The sequence below is a fragment of the Notolabrus celidotus genome, chromosome 8, assembly GCF_009762535.1.
Source record: "Notolabrus celidotus isolate fNotCel1 chromosome 8, fNotCel1.pri, whole genome shotgun sequence".
In the NCBI taxonomy this organism is placed as follows: Eukaryota; Metazoa; Chordata; class Actinopteri; order Labriformes; family Labridae; genus Notolabrus; species Notolabrus celidotus.
In genome coordinates this window covers 17,404,269-17,425,302 of record NC_048279.1, presented here as the reverse complement: position 1 = coordinate 17,425,302, position 21,034 = coordinate 17,404,269, and the positions used below count along the sequence as shown (strand labels likewise).

Genomic DNA, 21,034 nt, shown 5'->3' with positions numbered 1-21,034 from the left:
AGCCAGGCTAGCCATTTCCCCGTCTTTCAAAACTTGGTGCTAAGCTAAGCTAAGCTAACTGACTGCTGGCTGAAAATTAAATTCCTCAAATAATGATCTATTCAGGCTTTAAGTATTTGAAATTTATATTTGTACACCAAGACATAGACTTACAGTTCTATGAATGGATTTTTATGTTATATTCAAGGACATCATCTTATTACTTTGAAAAACTGTTCATGTTCCTCTCTATTACATGTCTGTATTGTATCCTACCGTTGTCTCTTTTCAGCTTGTATTTCATAGTGATGCCCATTATCAGAACCAGGGCTAAAGCAGAAACACCACAGACAATCAGGACCATCACACCGCTACCTGAGGTCACAGTTGCAAACACAGAAACACAGACAACAGTGAAGTCTCAGGCTTGAACACCTTGTATTCTATCAGGTATACAAGGTGTGCATTTCATGTTTCATATCTCAAGAGTCGTTTCATTATTATGCTTTTTCAGTTTCAAAATAATCTGCAAGAAAGAGCTGAGGTAATCTGTGGCTGTGTGAAAGGAGCTGGATATGCCTACTTACTGCTAACAGTGACACTGTGTGGCAAAGACTCGTAGTTTCCACAAGAGCTGTTCACAAAGCATGAGTACTGGCCTTCTTTATCAGTCATCAATTTTTCAAGAACAAGCTGGCTTTTATTTTTGCCTTTAAGGAGCTCATCCAGCTGCTTCATCCACCCAAACATCAGAGTCACGTTGGGAAGGTTATGGACACATGTCAGAGTAACCTCATCACCTTCCTGTGCCTCGGATCCAGTGCTGTTGATTGTAACCTGAAAGTCTGAAAGCCAAAGTGAACAGGGGAGTTACCCATAGTGATTTTGTAATCAAATAATCATCAATAGGTGAATTTCAGTTACCTTTTTTGCAGCCTGCAGGCACTTGAGATTCTGGTAAGAAGGCCAGGAAGGGCTTGTTAGTCAGAAATGATAACAACTAGAGCAAGCATGATACATCAGTAGTTTTCAGTGAAACCAATTTATATACCACTTTTAACTAAAACCAAGATTAGAGAGCACATTACTCCTGTTTTAATGACCCTACACTGGCTGCCCATTGCTTTTAGAATAGATTTTAAGGTTTTCACTTTTAAAGCACTTCACGGTGTGGCACCTGAATAGATCTGTGATTTGCTGTCACCCTACCAGCCCGGGCGCAGCCTCAGATCCACAGGCAGGAACCTCCTTAAAGTTCCAGTCACAAAGTTTAAATCTAAGGGTGGCTGAGCGTTACTGAGCGTTTACTGTGCAGGCTCCACGACTGTGGAACGACCTGCCTGAGGATCTCAGGAGAGCTGCATCAGTATCTTCTTTTAAATCACACCTGAAAACATATTTATATTGAAAGGCCTTCCCGTGATATTGTTTTATCCACTATGTTACATTTATTTTCAATCTACTTTTATTCATGGTTTTCTTTTATTCACTCATTGTTTTATTTGTTTTACTGATTGTAATTGTTTTATTGTTTTAATTGCTTTTAGTAGTTTCTCTTTTACTCTTTTTTCAGCTGTTCCTCTTAAATTGTCTTGCCAGCCCATATATCCCCCCCCCCATGCTTTGTTCTTTTTCATTGTGGGTTTTATGATGTAAAGCACTTTGTCTGTTTTGATAAGTGCTTTATAAATAAACTTTATTATTATTATATACAGTAGATGCAATATAAACATACCCATTCTCATTTATTCTTCTTCCTCATGTGAAAGTTGACACCACACCCTCTGTCCCTCTGTTCCTCATGCGCCATATATACAATTCATGACTTATCCCTGAGTAAACTAATGGGGGAAAATAGCACTCACCATCGATGCAGCGTGCAGAGCAGAGTGTACAAGAATCTAAATGGAGATGGATGAAATATCATTAAATATGTTTTTGTTTTATTTTTAATTTCCTGTGCGACTAACCTCAAAATATGTGATGTCAGAAAATATTTGGGTATGATATCTAATACAAAAAATGTTTGGATGTGGTGTATTTACAGAGAGGAGTTTCATTCAAATCATTTTCCCTTACTATGATTATTGTTATTCTTACCGTTCAGAGTCTGGACTGTACTGTTACACATCAGACACTGGGCAGTAAAACAGAGAGAGCAAAAGCAAGCTAGAATAAAGAAAATAATCAATTAAAAGATATCGTACAACATATTTGCATATTGGTGAATATTTTTAAAGCTTAACAGTAACTATGTATTGATTACTATTCATATAGAAAAAAAATACACATATAACTGTAATGTTCAAAGTTGCTTCTTACCAGTGAGTTGTAGAACAATCAAAAAACAGAGGAATATCACTTTCATAGCCATTCCCTGTTGAAAAACACTCATACCATTAAAATTGCTTTGTTTTCCCCAAAACTCTGTTTACACAATACTTAAAACAAAATGTTTGTATTAAATTCAACTATAACGCTATGGAATAATCTATAAATGCTCCTTACCTGTAGACGTGGTGTTGCCTCCACATTCAAAGTGATGAATTATGACCTGCTCTACTTTGCCTAACCTAATGGTCTTAGTAGCGAAACAGGTATGCCGGTGCTGATCATAAACACTGATACCAATGCAAATCAATTCATTCCTGGAACGAAAAACAAGACAGCTTTTGTGTTTCTTGTTAGAGCGTGTGACGTTAAGGTGACAGTAAGGCTGCTGATGCTTTTTATATCAGTAAGTACATGCTGTGGAAACTTTTACAAATTTTACACTGACAGAAATAGAAACAGTGGAATATAAACCAAGGTGTATACTACAGTAAAGCCTGTTCTCCACAAAAAAACATTCACAGAGTCTGAAAACAAAATGTAATGTAACTTTTCCAAGAAGATTTGGGATTAAGGATTGACTGAAAACAAAAAAAAATGGAAACTTCCATTGAAGTTTTCTGTGGCCTTTATACACAGTATTTTTTATAGACAGTGGCCAGTAGAGGGTGCTGTTGATCATCGGCTGTGCTTTTTGAACAGAATTCAAAACTGAACCTAACACTAGAACACAATTCCTGCATGTCTGCACAACTGCATGACAGTTTGAGGATCAGGAAAAAAACACACAGGGGCCAAGATTAGCAGGGAAGTTCATGCAGGAATAACAAGCACCACTCTGTAAAGTCATAATGTACTGTAATATTAAATCAGGCATATAATGTTGAGCAAGTCTTTTTGGTTTGTCAATTTATTCTCAACCCATGACTTACTAAGAGTAGAGTAAACATGCTTTGACAGGTCTTCTATCTGCTTTTTAACTCATTTTTTTATAGATACACAAAAATTAAAGCTGTGTCCAAATAAAAAACACCAATCTATATTATACCAAACTCTAGGCCATTGCCATTAATAAAACTGTTAGAATTCCATGGAATATACTTCAGTCATTGATACTCTACTTTCTACGGAAGAGGGTTATCACATAAACAAGCAACATGTTAACAAGGATATATATTTCTTCCAAACAGCCCCAATGTACAGCAATGTCTTTTCAAAGTCCAAATGCTTATAATAATGTGATGATTCTGGGCTAAAATCAGTAGTATCTCCTTATTACTGAGTCTGAGTAGGAGGCACAATTTTATACAGTTGTACCAGTGACATGATATCAGGAGAAAAGTTATAACACATATAAAACTGTAACAACTCTACCGTTTGTTAAATGTGTTCAGTGTAGATGTTCTTAATTCCTACAGTGTTGACAGTCAGTGAAGGCATAAGGAGAGGTGTTGAGTGTGCGAGTAGGAGAGAGGATAGACAAGAGGAAGAGTTTTTCATTCATTCAAACATTGATTGTTGATTTGTTGGTTGACATGCTCACGGCTGACAGTGACCAGTTATTAAAGATCAACGTGTTCACGACTCGGCTCGTCATAACTACAGCGTCAGAACATATACATTTTCTGTAGGACTTACTAAATGTCATTAATTATTTTGCTTGTCAGAGCCCCGTGGTGAGAGCTTTTTTAGACTCTGATCCAGACTACAGTCCTGAGCAAAGCACCTCATTGGGTCAGAGGGGACAGGCCCGAGGTTGAGCGAGAGGGGCAGTAAATAGAGACAGGGGAAGCAGAGGCAGGAGACGGGGACGGGGAGTACACACCGGAGAAATGTATGCGTAGGAGGCAGGCAGAACGGCAGGATGGGATTTGATTCTCGAAAATTCAATTTTTTTTATTTCTCTGGTGGTCCAAATTCTCTTCCGTACATTAAGTATATTTAAATATGTGACAGAATGAGTTAGTCGTAACCAGCCCCAGATCTACCATATGGGCAATATGGGCACGTGCCCAGGGGCCCCTGAGCACAAAAAGGCCCGCGATGGGAATGCCCAGGGCCCCTGGTGGGCACTAATCCGGCCCTGGTTGTAACTGTAAAGAAAAATGACTGAGGCCACAGCTGTAATGATGCTAATTTTAGAAGAATTATGCGCCTTTCATGGTACTGAATTATGCTAGCAATCATTTTACATGCTCAAACATATGTTGAACCCAAAATAAGCTACTTTGATCATGCAAATATTTTATATATGATGCAAAAATGCAGCACTGCAAAGTTGTGGTTGCATGTCAGCATTTAAGAAAGTATAAGCTGATGTCCAGTTTCAGATGAAGCAGTCACAGCTGAGGCAATGATATGACGCAAATGTATATGTGGGTTCAAGACTAATTTTTAAATGAAGCTTTAGCACACACAAAAAATCTCACAGGATAATACAGCTGACATTCAGCCAGTTCCAGCTAGAAGCATTATGTAAATGCTATGCCTGCGCATATACTGTTTCTGAACTCTGAGTTTACTTTAATCATTTAAATATGAGTAGTCTAGTAAATATGTGTCAGGGCAACAACCGACAGACATGTTCTTTAGACAGAAAACTAAGTGCAGAAATGTGAACTACAGATCAACTCGTCCTCGTCTTGCCTTACCTACAGACACCGCTCATGCGCATGTCAGGTTGTAGCACACAGGTGGATGGAAGCTGTTAATTAGTCCGACCTGACTGTCGCTCCTTTCTCCTCGCAGTAACTGCGTTTGTTTTCTTGACGATGGTTGCTTTCAGAGGACTTTGCCACAGGTTCTCCCGCCTGGCAGTAAATACCGCAAAAAAGCAAGTCCGGAAATATGACAAATGGTGCACCACTGGAACCTTGGCGTATTTCAAGGTATGCGATTTACTTGAGTTACCTGGAAAGTGAACCCCTGCTTCAAGGGTCAGGGTACTGAGGTAGCCTATATTCTGGGCGCACATAAGCTCCCAAATGAATTGAGGAATTTTGGGGAATTTCACTGGAAATTGTCAGGAATCTGGTTTATGTTTTGATGATTTCATACGGGACATTTTCCATTGATTTTTAAAGACATAGGACTACACTCATGTTGTGATACTTTTATAATTTTTAAAAGTTTAGGCATAAAACAGATATCACATTGTTAGTTTGTATGTTTGAGAAAAGTTATGCTGAAATTACTCAAACATCCCATAAAGTCTGGCCATTATCTGAGAACATCATTAATTAATCATCAAATATGGATATGATATGGATATAAGGAGGAGCCTGTTTGTACTCCATTCTTAAAGCATAGATTAAGAATACATCAACATCTACCATGTAATAACAAAAACACAAACAAACAACAAACATTATTTTAAATCAAAGATTAAGACTTTTTTTATTTGCCACTGCCTTCCTATCTTAGCTTATTTTAACTCGCTTTAAATGCAAATTTTAAATTTACTTTTAATATATTTCTAATTTTCCTTTTCTTTTCTTTTCTGTTTTATTTTATTTGTCATTTTAATTGTGCTCTTTTATACTAGTCTGAATGTTGAGTTGCCCTTGTGTATGAAATGCGCTATACAAATAAAGTTGCCTTGCCTTGCCATTGACTAAAAGTTAGAGATTAAAATTTTGACTTTCTGAAAAATCCCTCTCAGATTCAGCATTGTTATTGCACTAATACTCTCTACGCCGTGAAATGGTTGCAAACTGCTCGAAGTGACTGCCAGAGCGAGTGCACATCAGAAGTAAATGAATGCATTTATCTCATCTATGTTTCCACATCACAGTGTTTCTCAAGATGTAGGCTGAGAACAGTTTGATCATAGTAACCATACTTCCTCTTTTGTGGCATGTTGCTATGGCAAGACTTCCCCCCAAGGCAGGAAGTGACAGGAAGACCCAAGTGATGACTTTAGTGTGGTGTGTGCGTGTGTGTGTGTGTGAAGAGTGTATATCATGTTTGGGTGGAGCACTTTACTGTGTTCCCTAACAGTAAGCGCTTTGCTGTAAGACTTCAGTTTGTAGTCTGGTCTTTGGGCCGCCATGGCGAAGAACTGTAATGCTCTCGGGATTCCTGTTGGCTACATGGTGAGTTTGGATTCAGCTGTGTGCTAGTGAATTTATGATTTTAAAGTAAGAGGGACTGATATATATCCTATATTTAAGAAGAATACGTTTGGTATGAATGTGTTGAGTTTTGGTTATGATTTGGAAACAGAAATGTCTCCATACTTGGTCTGCCTTGTGTAGTCTGCTTGTTTGAACTGGCTCAGACTTTTGCGCTGGCATCCTGGCATCCAGGTTAAAGTATCCAGAGTTTGGTCGAGTAGTTTTTCGTGTTGGCTTGTATTTTCTGTTCAAACCCCTCAGTTGTGCCAGAACTAATCAGGCTGTTTGGCTTCAGTTGGTTGCCACTGAAAACAGAACAGGCCTTCCTGTGACAGTAGCAGAAAACAAGCCTGCCAGTCTGTCATGTGTAGGCCGAGCAGGCTTTGGTTTAGACTTTTTTTCTTTTTTGAAAGGGGCTCTGCTGTACTAAAGGGGTTAAAGTAAACACAACATAAAGCAGCATCTTTTTTTTTGCATGAAAGAAAATGTCCCCAGAAACTTTCCCTCCAGTGTGTTTGCCCATCTTGCCTCTCATTGAAAGAATGAGCAGAGAATACTAATCCTGAGACTTTGTTCTGTGTCATTGTACAAGAAGCACAAACAAGACAATGATGAATCATTTCCTTTCATAACAGTGCCTTGAAAACAGTAGATGAAGACTTTGTTTGCTCTGCCAAGTTTGTCGGCACTGACATGTTGTGTTTTTGAGTTTGTGCAGTCAAGCACAAGTACTGAAGAGGTGGAGCTACAGCTGAGCTTGCACCTGCAGAAACAGCCGCCCCATGTCAACCTTATATGGGCAAAGTTTATCAATGGCCAAGGACACTGTCTTAGAAAAGCACATCTTACAGATAGTAGAGTAAACATCTTACTGGAGCACACAGACAGTTTGTTCCTTTTATTAAAGATGCCAATGCACTTAGTGACTTAGGTTTTTATGTCTGTACATCTTCTACAGAGTCATCTTGACATTATATGTCACACTGGATTGCCAAGCTAACCGAAACACTTTTACAAAGCACTTTGACATAAATGCTTCTTGGTTGAATGGTTTTAAAAGCATGGGCTGTCTTTTTCCTCTCTCCTAAATCTTTCCTCACAGCTTCCTTGAGTCTGACCTTTTCTCTATCCCCATGGATTTAATTAGTTGTGTTTTACATCAGTGGATGCTTAGAAAAGAAGTTATCTGTCTCTCTTTGGGACAACCCTCTCTCAATCTTACTTAGTGACTGTTTTGGTGTGGTGTTTATGACTTTTCAACTTTTGTTTATTTATATAGTTGATTAAAATAGAAGTAATTTTCTCGAGCGTACACAATTTGAATAAGAAGATTAGGTCACCTAATAGGGGACACAATGTTCTGGATTTGGTGAAAATTAATCCTTTTTTGATGGTTGTTTGTCCACTTAGATTTACCTTGTCACTACGATGTTGAATTGAACTCTGTTTTGTGCATTTGTACGTGGCCTTGAAGTTGTAAGTGGCTGTAAATGGCAACAGTGTTCCTGTCACTTTTTTTGTCACTTTTTTTTGAAGACTTCACACCCACGCAGGGCAGATTTCCTCTTACAAAACTAACCTGATGTGTTTAGCCTACTGATCCTCATTCTGAAATACCTGCCTGCGGGGGAACGTTGATCTATATCAAGCGATCGAGCTGTCTGCACAGGTTTGCGTACGGAGAGTTTGTAGATTTTAATGGGTGTCGTTATGACTGTGAAGGTGCTTCACAGTCATAATGACAAAATAAGAGAAAATAACTTTTGAGCTGTGAGAGCTGAATGAGAGCCTTCGTCATCAGTGTCAAAACCACTTCCTGTAAGAGCAGCCTTGACTGATTGCATTATATTGTTACATGAAGACAAACAGAAAAAAACGCTGAGCTTATGTTCACATTTCACTTCCTAAATGTGTGCCCAGTTTACAGTTTATAGCAAGCCTTTGTATCGATGTTATCTTGAGACAAGAAACTACAAAGCCTATTCTGCATTGCTTACATGATGATCCTAGCACTTTCTTTTTTAAGTGTATTGTTGTCCTGAGGTACATTTGTGTGACATAATGTATATTATTTAAAAAAAATTCCCTTTGTTTATACTGTATTTGTATTGTTCTGTATTTCAATCAAGTAAAGCATTGTGCATTCCAATTATCAAATGTTTTCCAGTGTTCTTCACTACCTTATCTCTCTCTTTGTCTACTGACAGAGCCAGGCAGTGTCAGACGGAGGTAAGACAGCTAACGCGCAAACTAAAGCATGTCTGTACTCGTTATAAGGAAAGATCTTATTCAGTCTCCTTCTTTGCCGTGCTGTATTGCACTGATAAACGGGTGTGTTTGTGTCTGCATGCGTCGTAGAGTTGAACATGTCTGCACGAGGCTGTGGAGGCAGCAGCACCAGCCTTCCAGGAACACCATGCGGAGAGGCCGGCCCAGCCAACAGCGTGATGAGCTGGGCCGTCTCATTCGAGAAGCTGCTGGAGGACCCCCGGGGTGTCCAACACTTCACGGTGAGACACACTAAACACACACAGTGATGTGTTATTGTCCTTGAAAATGTAGAAATAATTGAAGCCTTGATGCTGTTTCGAGAACAGTGTTGTTGTGTACTGATACCATGTGTTTTTTTTCTTCAACAGGCCTTTTTGAGGTCTGAGGTGAGTGAAGAGAACATTTTATTCTGGCAAGACTGTGAAAAGTTTCAGAAGCTGCCATCCACCGCTTTAGATAAGGTATAACAACTATTTTAACCTTTTGACTTCAAAAATCATCTTGTCTGTCTGTACATTGTGATTCTTTAGAGACTGTAGTATGTTGTACACCACTCAGACCCACTTGACATATTGTATTTACTACTCATAATTTCTCTTCAGCATATTTTTGACCAAAATATTGAAAGTTAGTTAGAAAGTAGCTCATCTGTAGTAGTTAGCAGCGCTTTATGTCGTTATTTTTTTAACCAAAGACTTTTAACCAGCTTCAAACACATCACTGAACTATTCTGTAAAATCAAAGTACTATTACCAGGCTTATTTTGCGTAACTGAAAGAGCCCACACAAACCACACTTGAGAGAGTGGTCAGACATATGGCAGGAACTGCTGCATTTGAAACAGGGGTCCAGCTCGCTCGGCTGGAAGTGAAGCTACCACAAAAACTGCTCCCCCTGGCTGCAGTATAGATCAAAAACTCTGTCTCCCCCATTCATTTGAATGGGGCTGCGGCCAAACTTTAAAAAATAAATACACGTGGTACAAATGTTTCTCACATCCGTATGCTGTATGCTGTGGTGTTATGTAGTTATTATTTGACTTCTTTGTGCTCAAGGCCTCTTTTTCTGAAAAGTTTTTCGTTAGTTATTAGAGTTTAAAAAACAGGGTTTTACTTTCAGCTTTGCTTTGATGTACTGCTGCTGTAGAGGGAAACTCATAGACTGTATAAAATATGGACTTAGTATCTGTGAGGTCACCCATCTGTTCCTGAGAGCTGTTTTGAAGCCAATCAACGGTGGCAGCCATATTGGAAATGCAGAACTCAACCAAGTGTGACGTAAAGAAGCGGAGTTTGAGCCTCCTAGCCAACAGCTATGTGTTCCCCTCTGGGAGTCCAGTCAGTCATGTCCTTATTTGGGCAAAAACTCGTAATCTTAATATCTTCTGAACCGTTGCGTTAGAAAAAAATTCACCCCCGTACAGTGTGTACCGATAGAGAAATTAGCTACGTAGAGCCACGCTGTTTTTTGAACCAGGCTATAAACATGTTTATTAATGCTGCAAAGATCGTCTTTTTTGAATTGGGGTCTATGTGGTTTCTGGTGTTTCTGCAGCCAGCCTCAAGCAGATTCTCGATGAATTGCAGTTTATAAGACTTCCGCATGGGCTTCATAGTTTGAAACCGGAGGCTGCCGCTTGGGGAAACTCTGTAAGACCTCGGGATGGTACGCTGTAGGGCAGAGCTTGCTATGGAAACACAGAAATTATCATGGCAACACAGAAATTCTTTACTGCGCAGACTCTGGCTGCACAAAAATTTACAAGATGGCAGCGTTCAGGGACGGGATATTTTGGCCGTTCAATGGGAAAAGGCGGAGCAACGCTGTCCATTTTATTTACAGTCTATGATTTGAAAACATTAATCAAGCGGCTATGATTAAAAAGTGCCACTGAGACTAGGTGGGCTTGCATCTGTGACGTGACGTACAAAAATCAAAGTTACAATGTTACAATGTTACAATGTCATTTAGCAGACGCTTTTATCCAAAGCGACGTACATACGAGAACAAGAACAACACAAGCAAAGATCTAGACAAGAGGAAACAAGATCAGTAAGAGTAACAAAGTGCTTCAAGTCAATTTGGGTGCAGGTACTGCCAAGCAGTGTAAAGGCAATGCACAAAAATAAGTGAGGAATTATTTTTTTTTATTTTTTTATTTTTCCCGAAATAAGGAACATCCACAATGAAGCAACCAACCAATTTAAGACCTTTTATTATCATCATCAACAATTAACATCACCACAATAATGACCAGCAAAGTATCAGAGTCTGAAAGTTTTTCTGTTTATTAACAAACCATAACATAATTAAATCCTAAAAGATTCAAACCCACTCACCCTCTTTGTCTGCCCCTGCCACACAACTGAACAGGTAATCAACACAAAACAAATACACATTATTGCTTACACATACACATTATCCTACAAGCATGATTGCCAGACTAAATAACGTCCAAAGCAAAACTAGCCGAATAAAGGTTACTGTATCTACCTGTGGAATGCATATATTGTCAGGGAATGTATGTACATGTGTGTGGGTGCAGTTATAAATGTATGAGACATTAGAGTGCCTATGTATGGTGATGTATTCTTTACTATGTATTGTTTTCTTTTCTTTGTTTTCCTTTTTCTAAAAAGTGTTCCTTTATCTAGTACTATTGACTGTAAATCTTTATTCTGTATAATTCATATTGTTTTGTGTTTCATGTGATAAAATCAATAAACAATTAGATAAATTAAAAGAGTATTATTTATGTCAATGATGGATTTAAATATTTTTTTCTCCTCCGTCTAATCAGCTTTAATTTTGTAATTTTACCTTCCTGGCAGGGGTATGGTTTTGTTAAAGAATATTATTAAATAGGAAAAATTTGATAGGTCGCTGACTACTCACTTAATAGCCAAGTTTTTTCCGTTGCTCAGCTCAGGAAATGAGCAGCCTTTTAGTGACGAATTGATTGTTTCACTCACAGAAGGATTGATTTAATTCTTGGTAGACTCAAGAAAAGGCTCCCAGCCAAAGTATAGATCTATGCACACTGAGAAGTCATTCAGTGTTATGTTTAGGGTTTGTTTCCATTCGTGTTGAAAAGACGTCTGATCAGTGTGAAACAATAACGATTAGGTCATATCTAATCAGTCTCATGGGGTTATTGCGCTTTCAGCTGAAGGCAGCAGCTCGATCCATCTATGACACCTACCTGTCAGACAACGCTCCCCACTCAGTCAACATTGATGACACAGCCAAGACAGAGGAGAAGGACCTGGAGCAGCCCACCCCTGACATGTTTAACAAGGCTCAAACACAGGTCAGAGGGCACCCCTATTAAAGCCCAAGAATACAGTGATGCATTGTTGATGCCTTGACTTACTTTCTCTGCTTTGTGTCAGATATTTAAACTGATGAAGATGGACTCCTACAGGCGCTTTGTACGCTCTCCTCTTTACCAGAGCTGCACCCTGGCAAGTGTTGATGGCAAACTTCTACCTCAACTCTGCAATGAGCCAGTTCGCATGGGATCCTGGGAGGAAGTAACACCTAGAAGCCCCTCGATTGCTGGCAAAAAGGTATAGTGACAGGGAGAGGATAGGAAAGACTGAGGGGCAGGGGGGTTAAAGAAATATGTGAGTGATGCATGTTTTAATCATGCTGTTATGTCGTCAATGCGTCAAACAGATAAACATGTCAGACTCAAGCAGTTTCTCAGGGGGGAAGAGTGCCTCAGAGAAACGGCACCAGAAAAGAGGATCTTGGGGAGGTAATACCTGTCAGATACAGATACTGTGCTTCTAAGTTATGCCTTCATTAACATCCTGTAACTTTATTTCATAATTTTTCTCTGGATCTCTGCTTGTTCTTTCCTTTCTGTCAATAACAACAGATCCATCCAACATGCGTGGTTTAGTCCCCAGGACAGACTTCCATCTGTCAGTCAAATCAAACAGCAGTGTGGAGCTTAGCTCCCCCTACAGGCAGCTAGAGGTACAGTTGAGACGATGGGTTGAAACTGGAGCTATCATGTTGAGATAAAGTGTCATGATCGCAGAGGAATAAATGAACAATAAAATTAATTCTTAGAGGTGGCATGTCAGGCAGATAGAGGGAAATCTGCCATAAAGTGACTAACTCTTTGATTTAAAGAATAATTTAAGCTTTAAAGTTTTTAATCTGTTCTCTGTCTTTTATGTAGAATGGCAGATCGAGTCCCAGGTCTCTAGAGCAGGGTGGTGGAGGTGGAGGTGGGGGTCGGATAGGTGTGGAGGGGGGCTACTGCTGTGTGTATCTACCTGATGGCAGTGCCTCTCTGGTCCCCACACCTAATGGTCAACCTATCAAAGATATGTTGGCCAGCCTATGTGAGAAGAGAGGCTTCCCACTGAAAGATGTCATCATTTACCTTCAAGGCAAGGACAAGGTGAGCACTTAGCCTCACTGTCTGCGCTGTTAAATGGCCAAGTTGCAAAGTTGTTTTGCAACAGGCAGCATGGAAGAGATAACTACTCTCTTCCTGTTGTACTTCTCTCTCTTAATTTTGTTTCTAAAACTTTGTGGGACTTATTTCAAGCTGACATCTTTGAATATCTATTTCATTTCTTGCTCTACAGCAGCGCTTATTACTGGACCAGGACTGCTCCGTACTGAGGGATAAACAAGTCACTCTAGAGCTCAGGGTGACGTTCGCGTGAGTCAACATTGTCACTTCTTTTTGTTTTTTAACTTCCAGCAGGCTTTGCAAACCCCAGCCACATCACAGCAGGCTACTTATAGTCATATCTGAGGGAAATCCTTGTGTTAAGACATTGAGATGTAAACTCTTCATATATCCTGCCAAAACATAATTGGATGCCAGATATATATTTTTCCAGTATATTTGACTCACATAACAGTTTGTGCTTAATTTGTGGAGAGGTTGTGAAAAATCTGTTTATCTTTCAGACTGGAGATTGCCTTCACTGGTAAGACATTCCAGATCCAGGTGAAATCCAGTAAATTGCTGCAGGATGCTCTCTCAACGGTTCTGCAGAAACACCAACTCAAACTGCAAGACGTAATGGTGACCATGGTCAGTGTCAGTATATGATTGAGACTGTATCATGTAGCCAGTACTTTGATACTCCTGATAGAGTAAACTATTTACATTGATCGCCCCTTGATTGTACAGGCCATCAGCTTTAAACAATGTCCAATCTTCTCTTTTATCCTTTTCTATGGGGTATGAACATGTACCTTTCGTACATTTTCTGCAGTAGTCTGCAATGAGTTTATAATACATCCTGCTGAGTGATGCTGATGCAGCAGGCAAGAGCCTCTACATTTGCCACACACTAAGGTGTTTTAGAGATTTTCCATTGTAATCAGAGTTGTCATATTTCAATCAGGAGAGACACAATTTGAAGATTAAAGGTCATTTATTACAACTGAACAAATCATGAAACTTGACAGAAATCTTTGGCGTAAGGACTCTATGGGGATCATGTTGTGAGCGTAGGATGTGTGAATTTGGCAGCAGAAGAAATCCCCCTCGAGTCCAGACACTGGTGGTGGTGGTTGCTGAATCCTAGGAATGGAAGACTTGCAGAGACCAGGTGGAGATAGGGAGGTGGAGGGGTGCGCACCATCAATACAACAAGGAACTAGCAGGAGAGAGAGACACATTTAAAAAGGCAGCAGAAAGTTGATAGGCTGACGATAAGGGCGAGCCACTGAGCTATTGGATGACAGCCGCCGCTGATTAACCAATGACAGCTGGAGCGGGTGAGCTATTGAACGAGGGAGAGGAGAGTTAAACAACTGCTGTGATTGCTTTTATAGTCTTCCTGTCTGAACTTTCGCTAGGGCCTGTCAGACAGAAAAGTGTGACAAGATGTTTGTGTAGAATTTGGAATAGTTGTTTATTCTTCCAATAACTTTTTACATAACTTTTGAGAGACAGCTTAAACAGACACGAGGGTGAGGAGGCGGGCCATTAGAAGTGGAAGGACAAGAAACAAAAACTTTATCTGATCATCCGTCCTAATGTAACTCAGTTTACCAGTGAAGTGTCAGAACAACATTGTAGACTGAAGTTTCTGTTAACAGATTGATGCCGCCTCATGTAAGCAGCTGAGTGTGCATCCATGTCTATGCACATCTGCTTATCACCTGTATAAATGAATGTGTGCTCACTGCTCTGTTTATTAACAATGACTCGTCATAGGCCATGTCTGTGTGAACTTGTTGCTTGAATGTAGATTTCCATGAAAATAAGAGCTGCTGTTAATAGATCATGTATGAATTGCACTCAGCATTAAATAAATTATAAAATTAAATGATAAAATATGAATTTGTGAAGCAGAAAGCTTGACGTGAACATGACTTCTCCCAGCGCCCCTGCTGTGAAGCTTCCAGCTGTGATAATGTCTTATCTCTGTGAAGTAAAGTTGAATGAATGACTCATTTCTACGTGTCAGACAAGAGGCAGACTTGTTTAACATTTTAAAACGTACAACAACTGTACTACACAGCAGTCTCCTGCTGTTGCTAAGCAGCAGTTTGCGTATAAATCTTTACTAGAATAAAAATGCGTTGTACTATTTCATTTGTGTAGTACCTACAAACACTACAGACAGAAGGTCCGTCATCATCTGAGTAATGTAATTATGTGTTTGTCTCTGGTATGCTATATCATCCGAAGGTTTCAAGATGCGTCATGAACAACAAAACTGTACGACAGTCAACATCTGTGACCCTGAATCTTTTGTATTTTTTTTTGTTACTTGTTTGTTTCAGACTGGAAGTGAGGAGCCTGTAAACATGAGCAGCTCTGTGTTTAGACTGGCCAACAAGACTCTGCGGCTTGATAAAACCAAAGGTAAATAACTTGACCTTTTTGAAAACCTGTTTTACTCTAATGTGAAGCAGAGCAAGCCTTGCTTATAACATTTAGTTTAACAATTCTGCTTTTCTCAGCCAATAAGTGGCTAAAATTGGTTGAATCAAATCAGATCAGACAAATTTAGCCCACCTTACACTGCTAATTGACAGTAAAGGTAGATACATTGATGATGCCTTGTGTGTCCTTTTCCTGCTTATGCTTTGTTCTCTTGCCGTGCCCTCTTATTTATTTCATTTTCTTTCTTATTGGATCCTAGAAAGTGTTTTTGCATTCCCTGTCCCTCACTTGCTCTTAGCTGGCGGCTAAAGGAAAGTCCTTTCACCGTTCCCTTTAGTGCCCTGGTTTTTCTGCCACTGTCTGCTGGTTCCTTTTTTTCCGCCTCTGATCTCTTTGTGTCTTTCTATGAGCCTCTTCATCCTTTTCTGTGGGGTTCAAACGTCAGAGTGCATTTGGTTTGTTGAGTGCTGTGTTCCTTCACCTCATTTCTGAACTGCTGAGAGGAAAGGACCAACTTCACTTTTGGTTCTATGAACCCTGGCTCAGCTTCACTGACTGCATTTAGGAAGCAGGACATAGATTTAACAAGAGGAAATAGGATGAGTCCTTGGAGGAAATGGTTTATTCCTGGGGTGGAGGTGGGGATAGGCTGTAGTGTCATCAGCAGTCTGTTGATTTTTACTGATTTGTTACAAACTGATCTGTATCTGTGTTTATTTTTAGCAGGAAAAGACCGAATCAGTGGTTCAGCTGCAGCCACACAGGTGAGTCTATGTCATTGGATCTGTAAACTCATCAGTGGTAGACAAAGTACACAGCTTCATTACTTAAGTCAAAGTATAGATACTCCTGGTCAAATATTACTCCAATACAAGTGAAAGTTGCTCTGTCAAATTATTACTTGAGTTTAAGTACTGAAGTACTTGCTTTTAAAAATACTCAAGTACTCAAAGTACTTCTTTAACAATCTCTAAACGTTGTATTTTCACAAAGCACGAGTGCAGTCAAGAATACATAGAAGCACATTCTGTTAAATTATGTTTATAGAAACCATTACTTGAAATCTCTAAAAACTATACCATGGAATAAAAACAGTAACTAAGTTACTCCAAGCACAGACAACTTAGTTTGAAATGTTCATCTGGAATGAAACAAATGTTACGTAGCTCAACACGCTTTCTCAGGTTGGACAGTGAATTTTTGTATGTTTGGGCAGAGTGGGAAACAGGGAGAACATCTCAAACGATACGTATCATTCTTCATTTCAAAAACCTCTAACACAAGCTGAAGATATGACCATGGGTGCTCAGGTGGAGAATTATAGCCAATATTATCACCTCTAAATGAGCTGCCTGATCTGAGTGACGCTCTGTGTTTGCTCCACGTTCAACCGTGGAGAGGCACGATATACAGGTACGACTAAACCACTGAGACAAACAGAACTACACAAACACGTTTTACTGTCTTAGGGATCAGATTTCAGAAAAGAGAAGGAAATTCATGAGCTGACTTCAAAGCAAAAGTAGTGAGTAACTAGAGCATTGATAGAAATGTAGTGGTGTAAAAAGTACAATAATTGTCTTCTGAATGTAGTGGAGCAAAAGTAATAAGTATCCCCCAAAAATAATATGCAAGTAAAGCACAGATACTCAAAAGATTTATTGAAGTACTGTAAGTAAATTTACTCTGTTACTGTCAACCACTGAAACTCATACCAAATAAATATTTTGCTGCAATCATTATGAAACTTTTGACTGAATAATATAAGCTCCTTCTTATGGATGGCAAGAAAGGTCTGGTTTTATGATTTTTTTTAACCCTGGCATCTTGATAGAAAGTTAGTTCTCATGATTTAAAGAAAACAGTCATGGCAGTTATCTTGGAGGCTAAATGTTACCATGTCGACCTGGTACTATTTTTTGATCTCTCCTTTATTATTTATAAGGATTTGGAAGAATTAAGCAGCTTTTCTTGTGAAATGTTTAAAAATGTTGCATAGAAGTCAGATCTTTTTTAGTGTTAACTTGACAATTTTCCACTTCTATGTGCTAAAAAAAATGAATATTGATCTCATTATAAAAGCATAAAAACAGCTTCACAGCATCACAATCTCTGAACAATGTAATATTAAAAGGCACAAAAAACTTTTGTTGTTTTCATGTTGATGAAAACAGATGAATCTTTTTATTCTTTATTATATGTTATGATGAATATTTCTGGTATAACATAAAAACAAAAATGGTGTTAGGATTTTTTATGATGTGCTATATGCTTTAATATGTACTTGCATCATTATACAGAAAGTAATCTACATTTCATGGACACTACCTGTCACGCTTTGTATTTAAACACCTAACAAAAATGTTTAAAGGGAATGTCAGAGGTGGAATTAGGAATGACAAAAGGCCTCTGGATCAACGTTTATCTCTGTGATTTAAGTTTTGATACTCTAAAGATTTTATAGGACTTCAATTAGAAATGATCTATTTAGTGTGAGATGTCATTGCATAATATATTAATAACACTGCTCTGTTTTGTTTCCAGTGTGGAGCAGGGGGTGCTGGAGGTATGGAGGCCCGGTCTTCACCGCAAATGAACAGAGCAAAGAGTCACCCCAGACCCAGTAAGAACCGCGACATGGATGGTAGGACATGTTTTCTAGTAGGGTTGGGTGGTATGGCCACATCATTTACAGTTATGTGACTGCTTTGTCTTCAAGGAGCGCCAAAATCACCACAAACCAAAAGTTCCTCACAGAAGCTTTAAATACCTTCTTTTAAAAGAAAGTTTTTCAATTTAAACTTGAGGTTTTTTGTTGTTGTTGTTGTTTTTACTTGAAGGCAAAATCATTTTCCATCACATGGTTAAACACAGAGGAAATAAACCTTGTGATAAAACATTTTTTTAACCCATGTCTGAAATTAACTCAAACTTCATCTGCCAAAATAGGATTTATGACACATGTTGAGAATGAGTTCCTTTTTATCAGCCACAGCTTCAAAGGTCAAAAGTTAACTATGAATCTCCATAATACAAACATCAACATGGCCTGCGCCTCTATTGTATTACTAAATTGTACATACATTTTATACATAATTCAAAACCATGGTTTCTTAGGATGGATGGTTGATGAAGATGGGCAATGCAGCTCAACCTCCGCGCACTGTTCAAAAGTGATGCCAAAATAACCTTTGCTGAAATCATGCAAATTTGAAGTCAGAGTCTGTACTGTAAAGTTCACCACTCAGAGTCACAGTATTGATGTCCCAACTCTTCATCTTACTTACACTCACATTCAACTTCCTGATTTAACAGGAAATACCCCTCTCTAGTTGCTACAGTCTCCAGGGTAACTGATTCTTTTGAAGCAGGCACTCATGCTTATGGAAAGTTCAAAGACTCTCATATTAGTGTTTATACATCTCCTCTTGTTATACCTTCCTCATACTGTTCACATTGCCAATAGACCATGTTCTTCTGTCTTACTACTGTGTTCCAGCTAGTTCGTCGTATAAATCTTACTGTCTACAGGCAATCTTAATTTTTTTTTCAGACTCTTGGCAGATAAATTTTTTGTTTTGTTTAAATCGCTGGTAAACTAGTAAGGTTTCTCATCCTAGTGCCGGATTTTTGTTTGTTATGATGAATGTTAGACTACCTTAGTTATGTTTTAAGGAGTGAGGACCCTGTTTGACTGGGGACTTTCAGTTGGATTCTTAGCTGGTTGTATTAACAGACTAAAAAAACCCCAGTTAACAGGGTCACTCCTTAAATCGTAACACCAAGATAACCTGTACAGTACTTAAAGATCCTATTTTTGGCTAGAGCATGATGTAAAAATAGCCACCAACATATTTTAACCAATTTGTTATTTTCTAAGTAATCATCTACATATAAATAGGAAGCTGTGGAATGACCACAATTTGTCAGAGTATCAAGGTTTATACAACTTACAACCTGGAACACAGTAGTGAGACATGACAACAATTACAGAGCTTCCAACCCTGAGCGCAAAGTCACATAAAGATTGCCGCCATGGGAATATTGTCCAAGGGGCTGCATTTGTCAACAGAGCTGTCCCAATCAGTATTTTAAACTTAACTTCCAAGAAAAGTAAACATTTAAATCGGTATGATGCTAACTAGATTCATGACCACAAACGTGTCTGAGGACCATTTCTCTGATAAACTTATTTGATGTTAGAGTTTGACCCATGTTTCGCCTGTTACCATGGAGGAGACCGGCTTTGTGATCAATAATGCAGTCAGTTATGACGGGAAGCTCTGAACTTTTTGGTTTCACTTTTGGGCATCTGTCATGTTGTTATTCTTTTATACTGTCTATGGAATCAATGAAAAATATATAGAAATAGAATAAAATTGATGTTTTGTGTTATTCAGGGTTTCTGGACATGCTGACGAGGGCTCAGGGCTGCAGGGTTGATGACCAACGGGGCCTTTTGACCAAAGAGCAGCTGGAGATCCCTCAGTTCCTGCAGGTTCCCTCAAAAGAGGGGCAGGACGCAGCAGCAGCAGAAGCAGACGAGCCAAGCACAACCAGCTCCACCTCTGCAGACTCCAAACTAGAAGAAAAATTAACTTCTGGTGAAGCCACCTCTGAATCTCCTGATTCTGCTGTATCGGAAACCAAAGACTTAAAGGAAACAGCAGTTTGAAAGACTTTTGTGGAATTGAATACAAACATGACCAAAAGCTACTTCAAACATCTCACAACATCATGGGACCAATCATGTCAGGAGATAGGAACTTATTTTGAGTGTAAAATGGTCAAGCACTTTTTAAAATACATTACGAATAAGCTTTGAGATAGCAGTGTGTGACCATACAAGAAACTAATAATTGGACCCTTGAGGAAATATAGAAGAATTTCTGGTGTCATTTCAAACACTACACATCTGACTAAAAAAAGGTTTGCTATGAATTTTTTTGATGGTCCAAAACTGTTTGAAAAGAAGTTTTAGCGCAATAGTTCACCTTCAAGCCACTGTGTTTGCTTTAACGCTCCCTGGTCCAAACTTTTTTTAGTTCACGGATATTACATTTCTCATTATCTCTCCTTTCTTTGAACTCTAACATATTTCTTCACAGGACTGTCCATGGCAGTGTTCTGCGGTGTGTTGCACATTTGTTTTGTATTTGAATTAACCTTATTGAATATTTTTTACTGAGATGTGTTTTTCCTATTTTAAGTGACTACTTTTCATTTTGTGTGCTTGGTTGAGATTTTAAAGGAATGTTTGTATTTAAAAACTCATTTGTTTGTTGTGAAGGAACTTAGAGAAATGCTGGTCAAGTCCTGTTTACCTGTCATATCAGACTACATCTCAGGGTCCAGAGCATAAAAAAAGTAATGTGATCAAACAGGGGGTGAATAAGACAATGTGAGCATGAAATGTATCCCACAGGGTATCCCCAAAGAATTAAAGTGTTTTGTGATTAATTGA

At 38.9% G+C, this 21,034-nt stretch overlaps 2 protein-coding genes across 11 annotated transcripts in view; one reads left to right on the top strand and one right to left on the bottom strand.

Moving 5' to 3' along the window:
• Positions 1–5,317, bottom strand: part of arl3l1 (ADP ribosylation factor like GTPase 3, like 1) — a 12,414-nt gene extending 7,097 nt beyond the window's left edge. The window contains exons 1-8 of one of the 7 annotated variants that reach the window (XM_034689746.1): positions 4,962–5,279; positions 2,488–2,627; positions 2,302–2,356; positions 2,080–2,148; positions 1,845–1,880; positions 904–933; positions 567–824; positions 256–354 (exon numbers count right to left, since the gene is read on the bottom strand). In XM_034689746.1, coding sequence (XP_034545637.1) covers positions 256–354; positions 567–824; positions 904–933; positions 1,845–1,880; positions 2,080–2,148; positions 2,302–2,353 — 544 coding nt within the window. In that variant the 5' untranslated portion in view covers positions 2,354–2,356; positions 2,488–2,627; positions 4,962–5,279. Of the gene's footprint in view, positions 1–255; positions 355–566; positions 825–903; positions 934–1,844; positions 1,881–2,079; positions 2,149–2,301; positions 2,357–2,487; positions 2,628–4,961 lie in introns of all 7 variants that reach the window. The other 6 variants (XM_034689749.1, XM_034689751.1, XM_034689747.1 and 3 more) reach the window with 6 other exon arrangements.
• On the top strand, positions 4,997–21,034 carry rgs14b (regulator of G protein signaling 14b). Of its 4 annotated transcripts, none has more exons than XM_034689742.1 (15): positions 4,997–5,198; positions 8,633–8,654; positions 8,784–8,935; positions 9,065–9,157; positions 11,863–12,006; positions 12,089–12,265; positions 12,375–12,456; positions 12,580–12,680; positions 12,889–13,113; positions 13,304–13,380; positions 13,635–13,761; positions 15,468–15,549; positions 16,297–16,334; positions 18,115–18,214; positions 19,971–21,034. In XM_034689742.1, exons 1-15 carry the CDS (start codon positions 5,082–5,084, stop codon positions 20,243–20,245), a joined length of 1,812 nt encoding a protein of 603 aa, XP_034545633.1. In that variant the 5' UTR covers positions 4,997–5,081; the 3' UTR covers positions 20,246–21,034. The 4 variants fall into 4 exon arrangements, with proteins under 4 accessions (XP_034545633.1, XP_034545636.1, XP_034545632.1 ...); XM_034689741.1 differs by having other exon boundaries at positions 4,998–5,198; positions 16,294–16,334; XM_034689744.1 differs by lacking the exon at positions 4,997–5,198 and adding an exon at positions 6,310–6,404 and having other exon boundaries at positions 16,294–16,334.

What these genes read in the sequence shown, in the direction of transcription:
- rgs14b (XM_034689741.1), top strand. Translation starts at nt 5,082, where the DNA reads ATGGTTGCTTTCAGAGGACTTTGCCACAGGTTCTCCCGCCTGGCAGTA. An exon ending in GAAAAGAGGATCTTGGGGAG is followed by an intron (nt 12,457 to 12,579) that starts GTAATACCTGTC and finishes CAATAACAACAG; the next exon opens with ATCCATCCAACATGCGTGGT. An exon ending in GAGCTCAGGGTGACGTTCGC is followed by an intron (nt 13,381 to 13,634) that starts GTGAGTCAACAT and finishes TTTATCTTTCAG; the next exon opens with ACTGGAGATTGCCTTCACTG.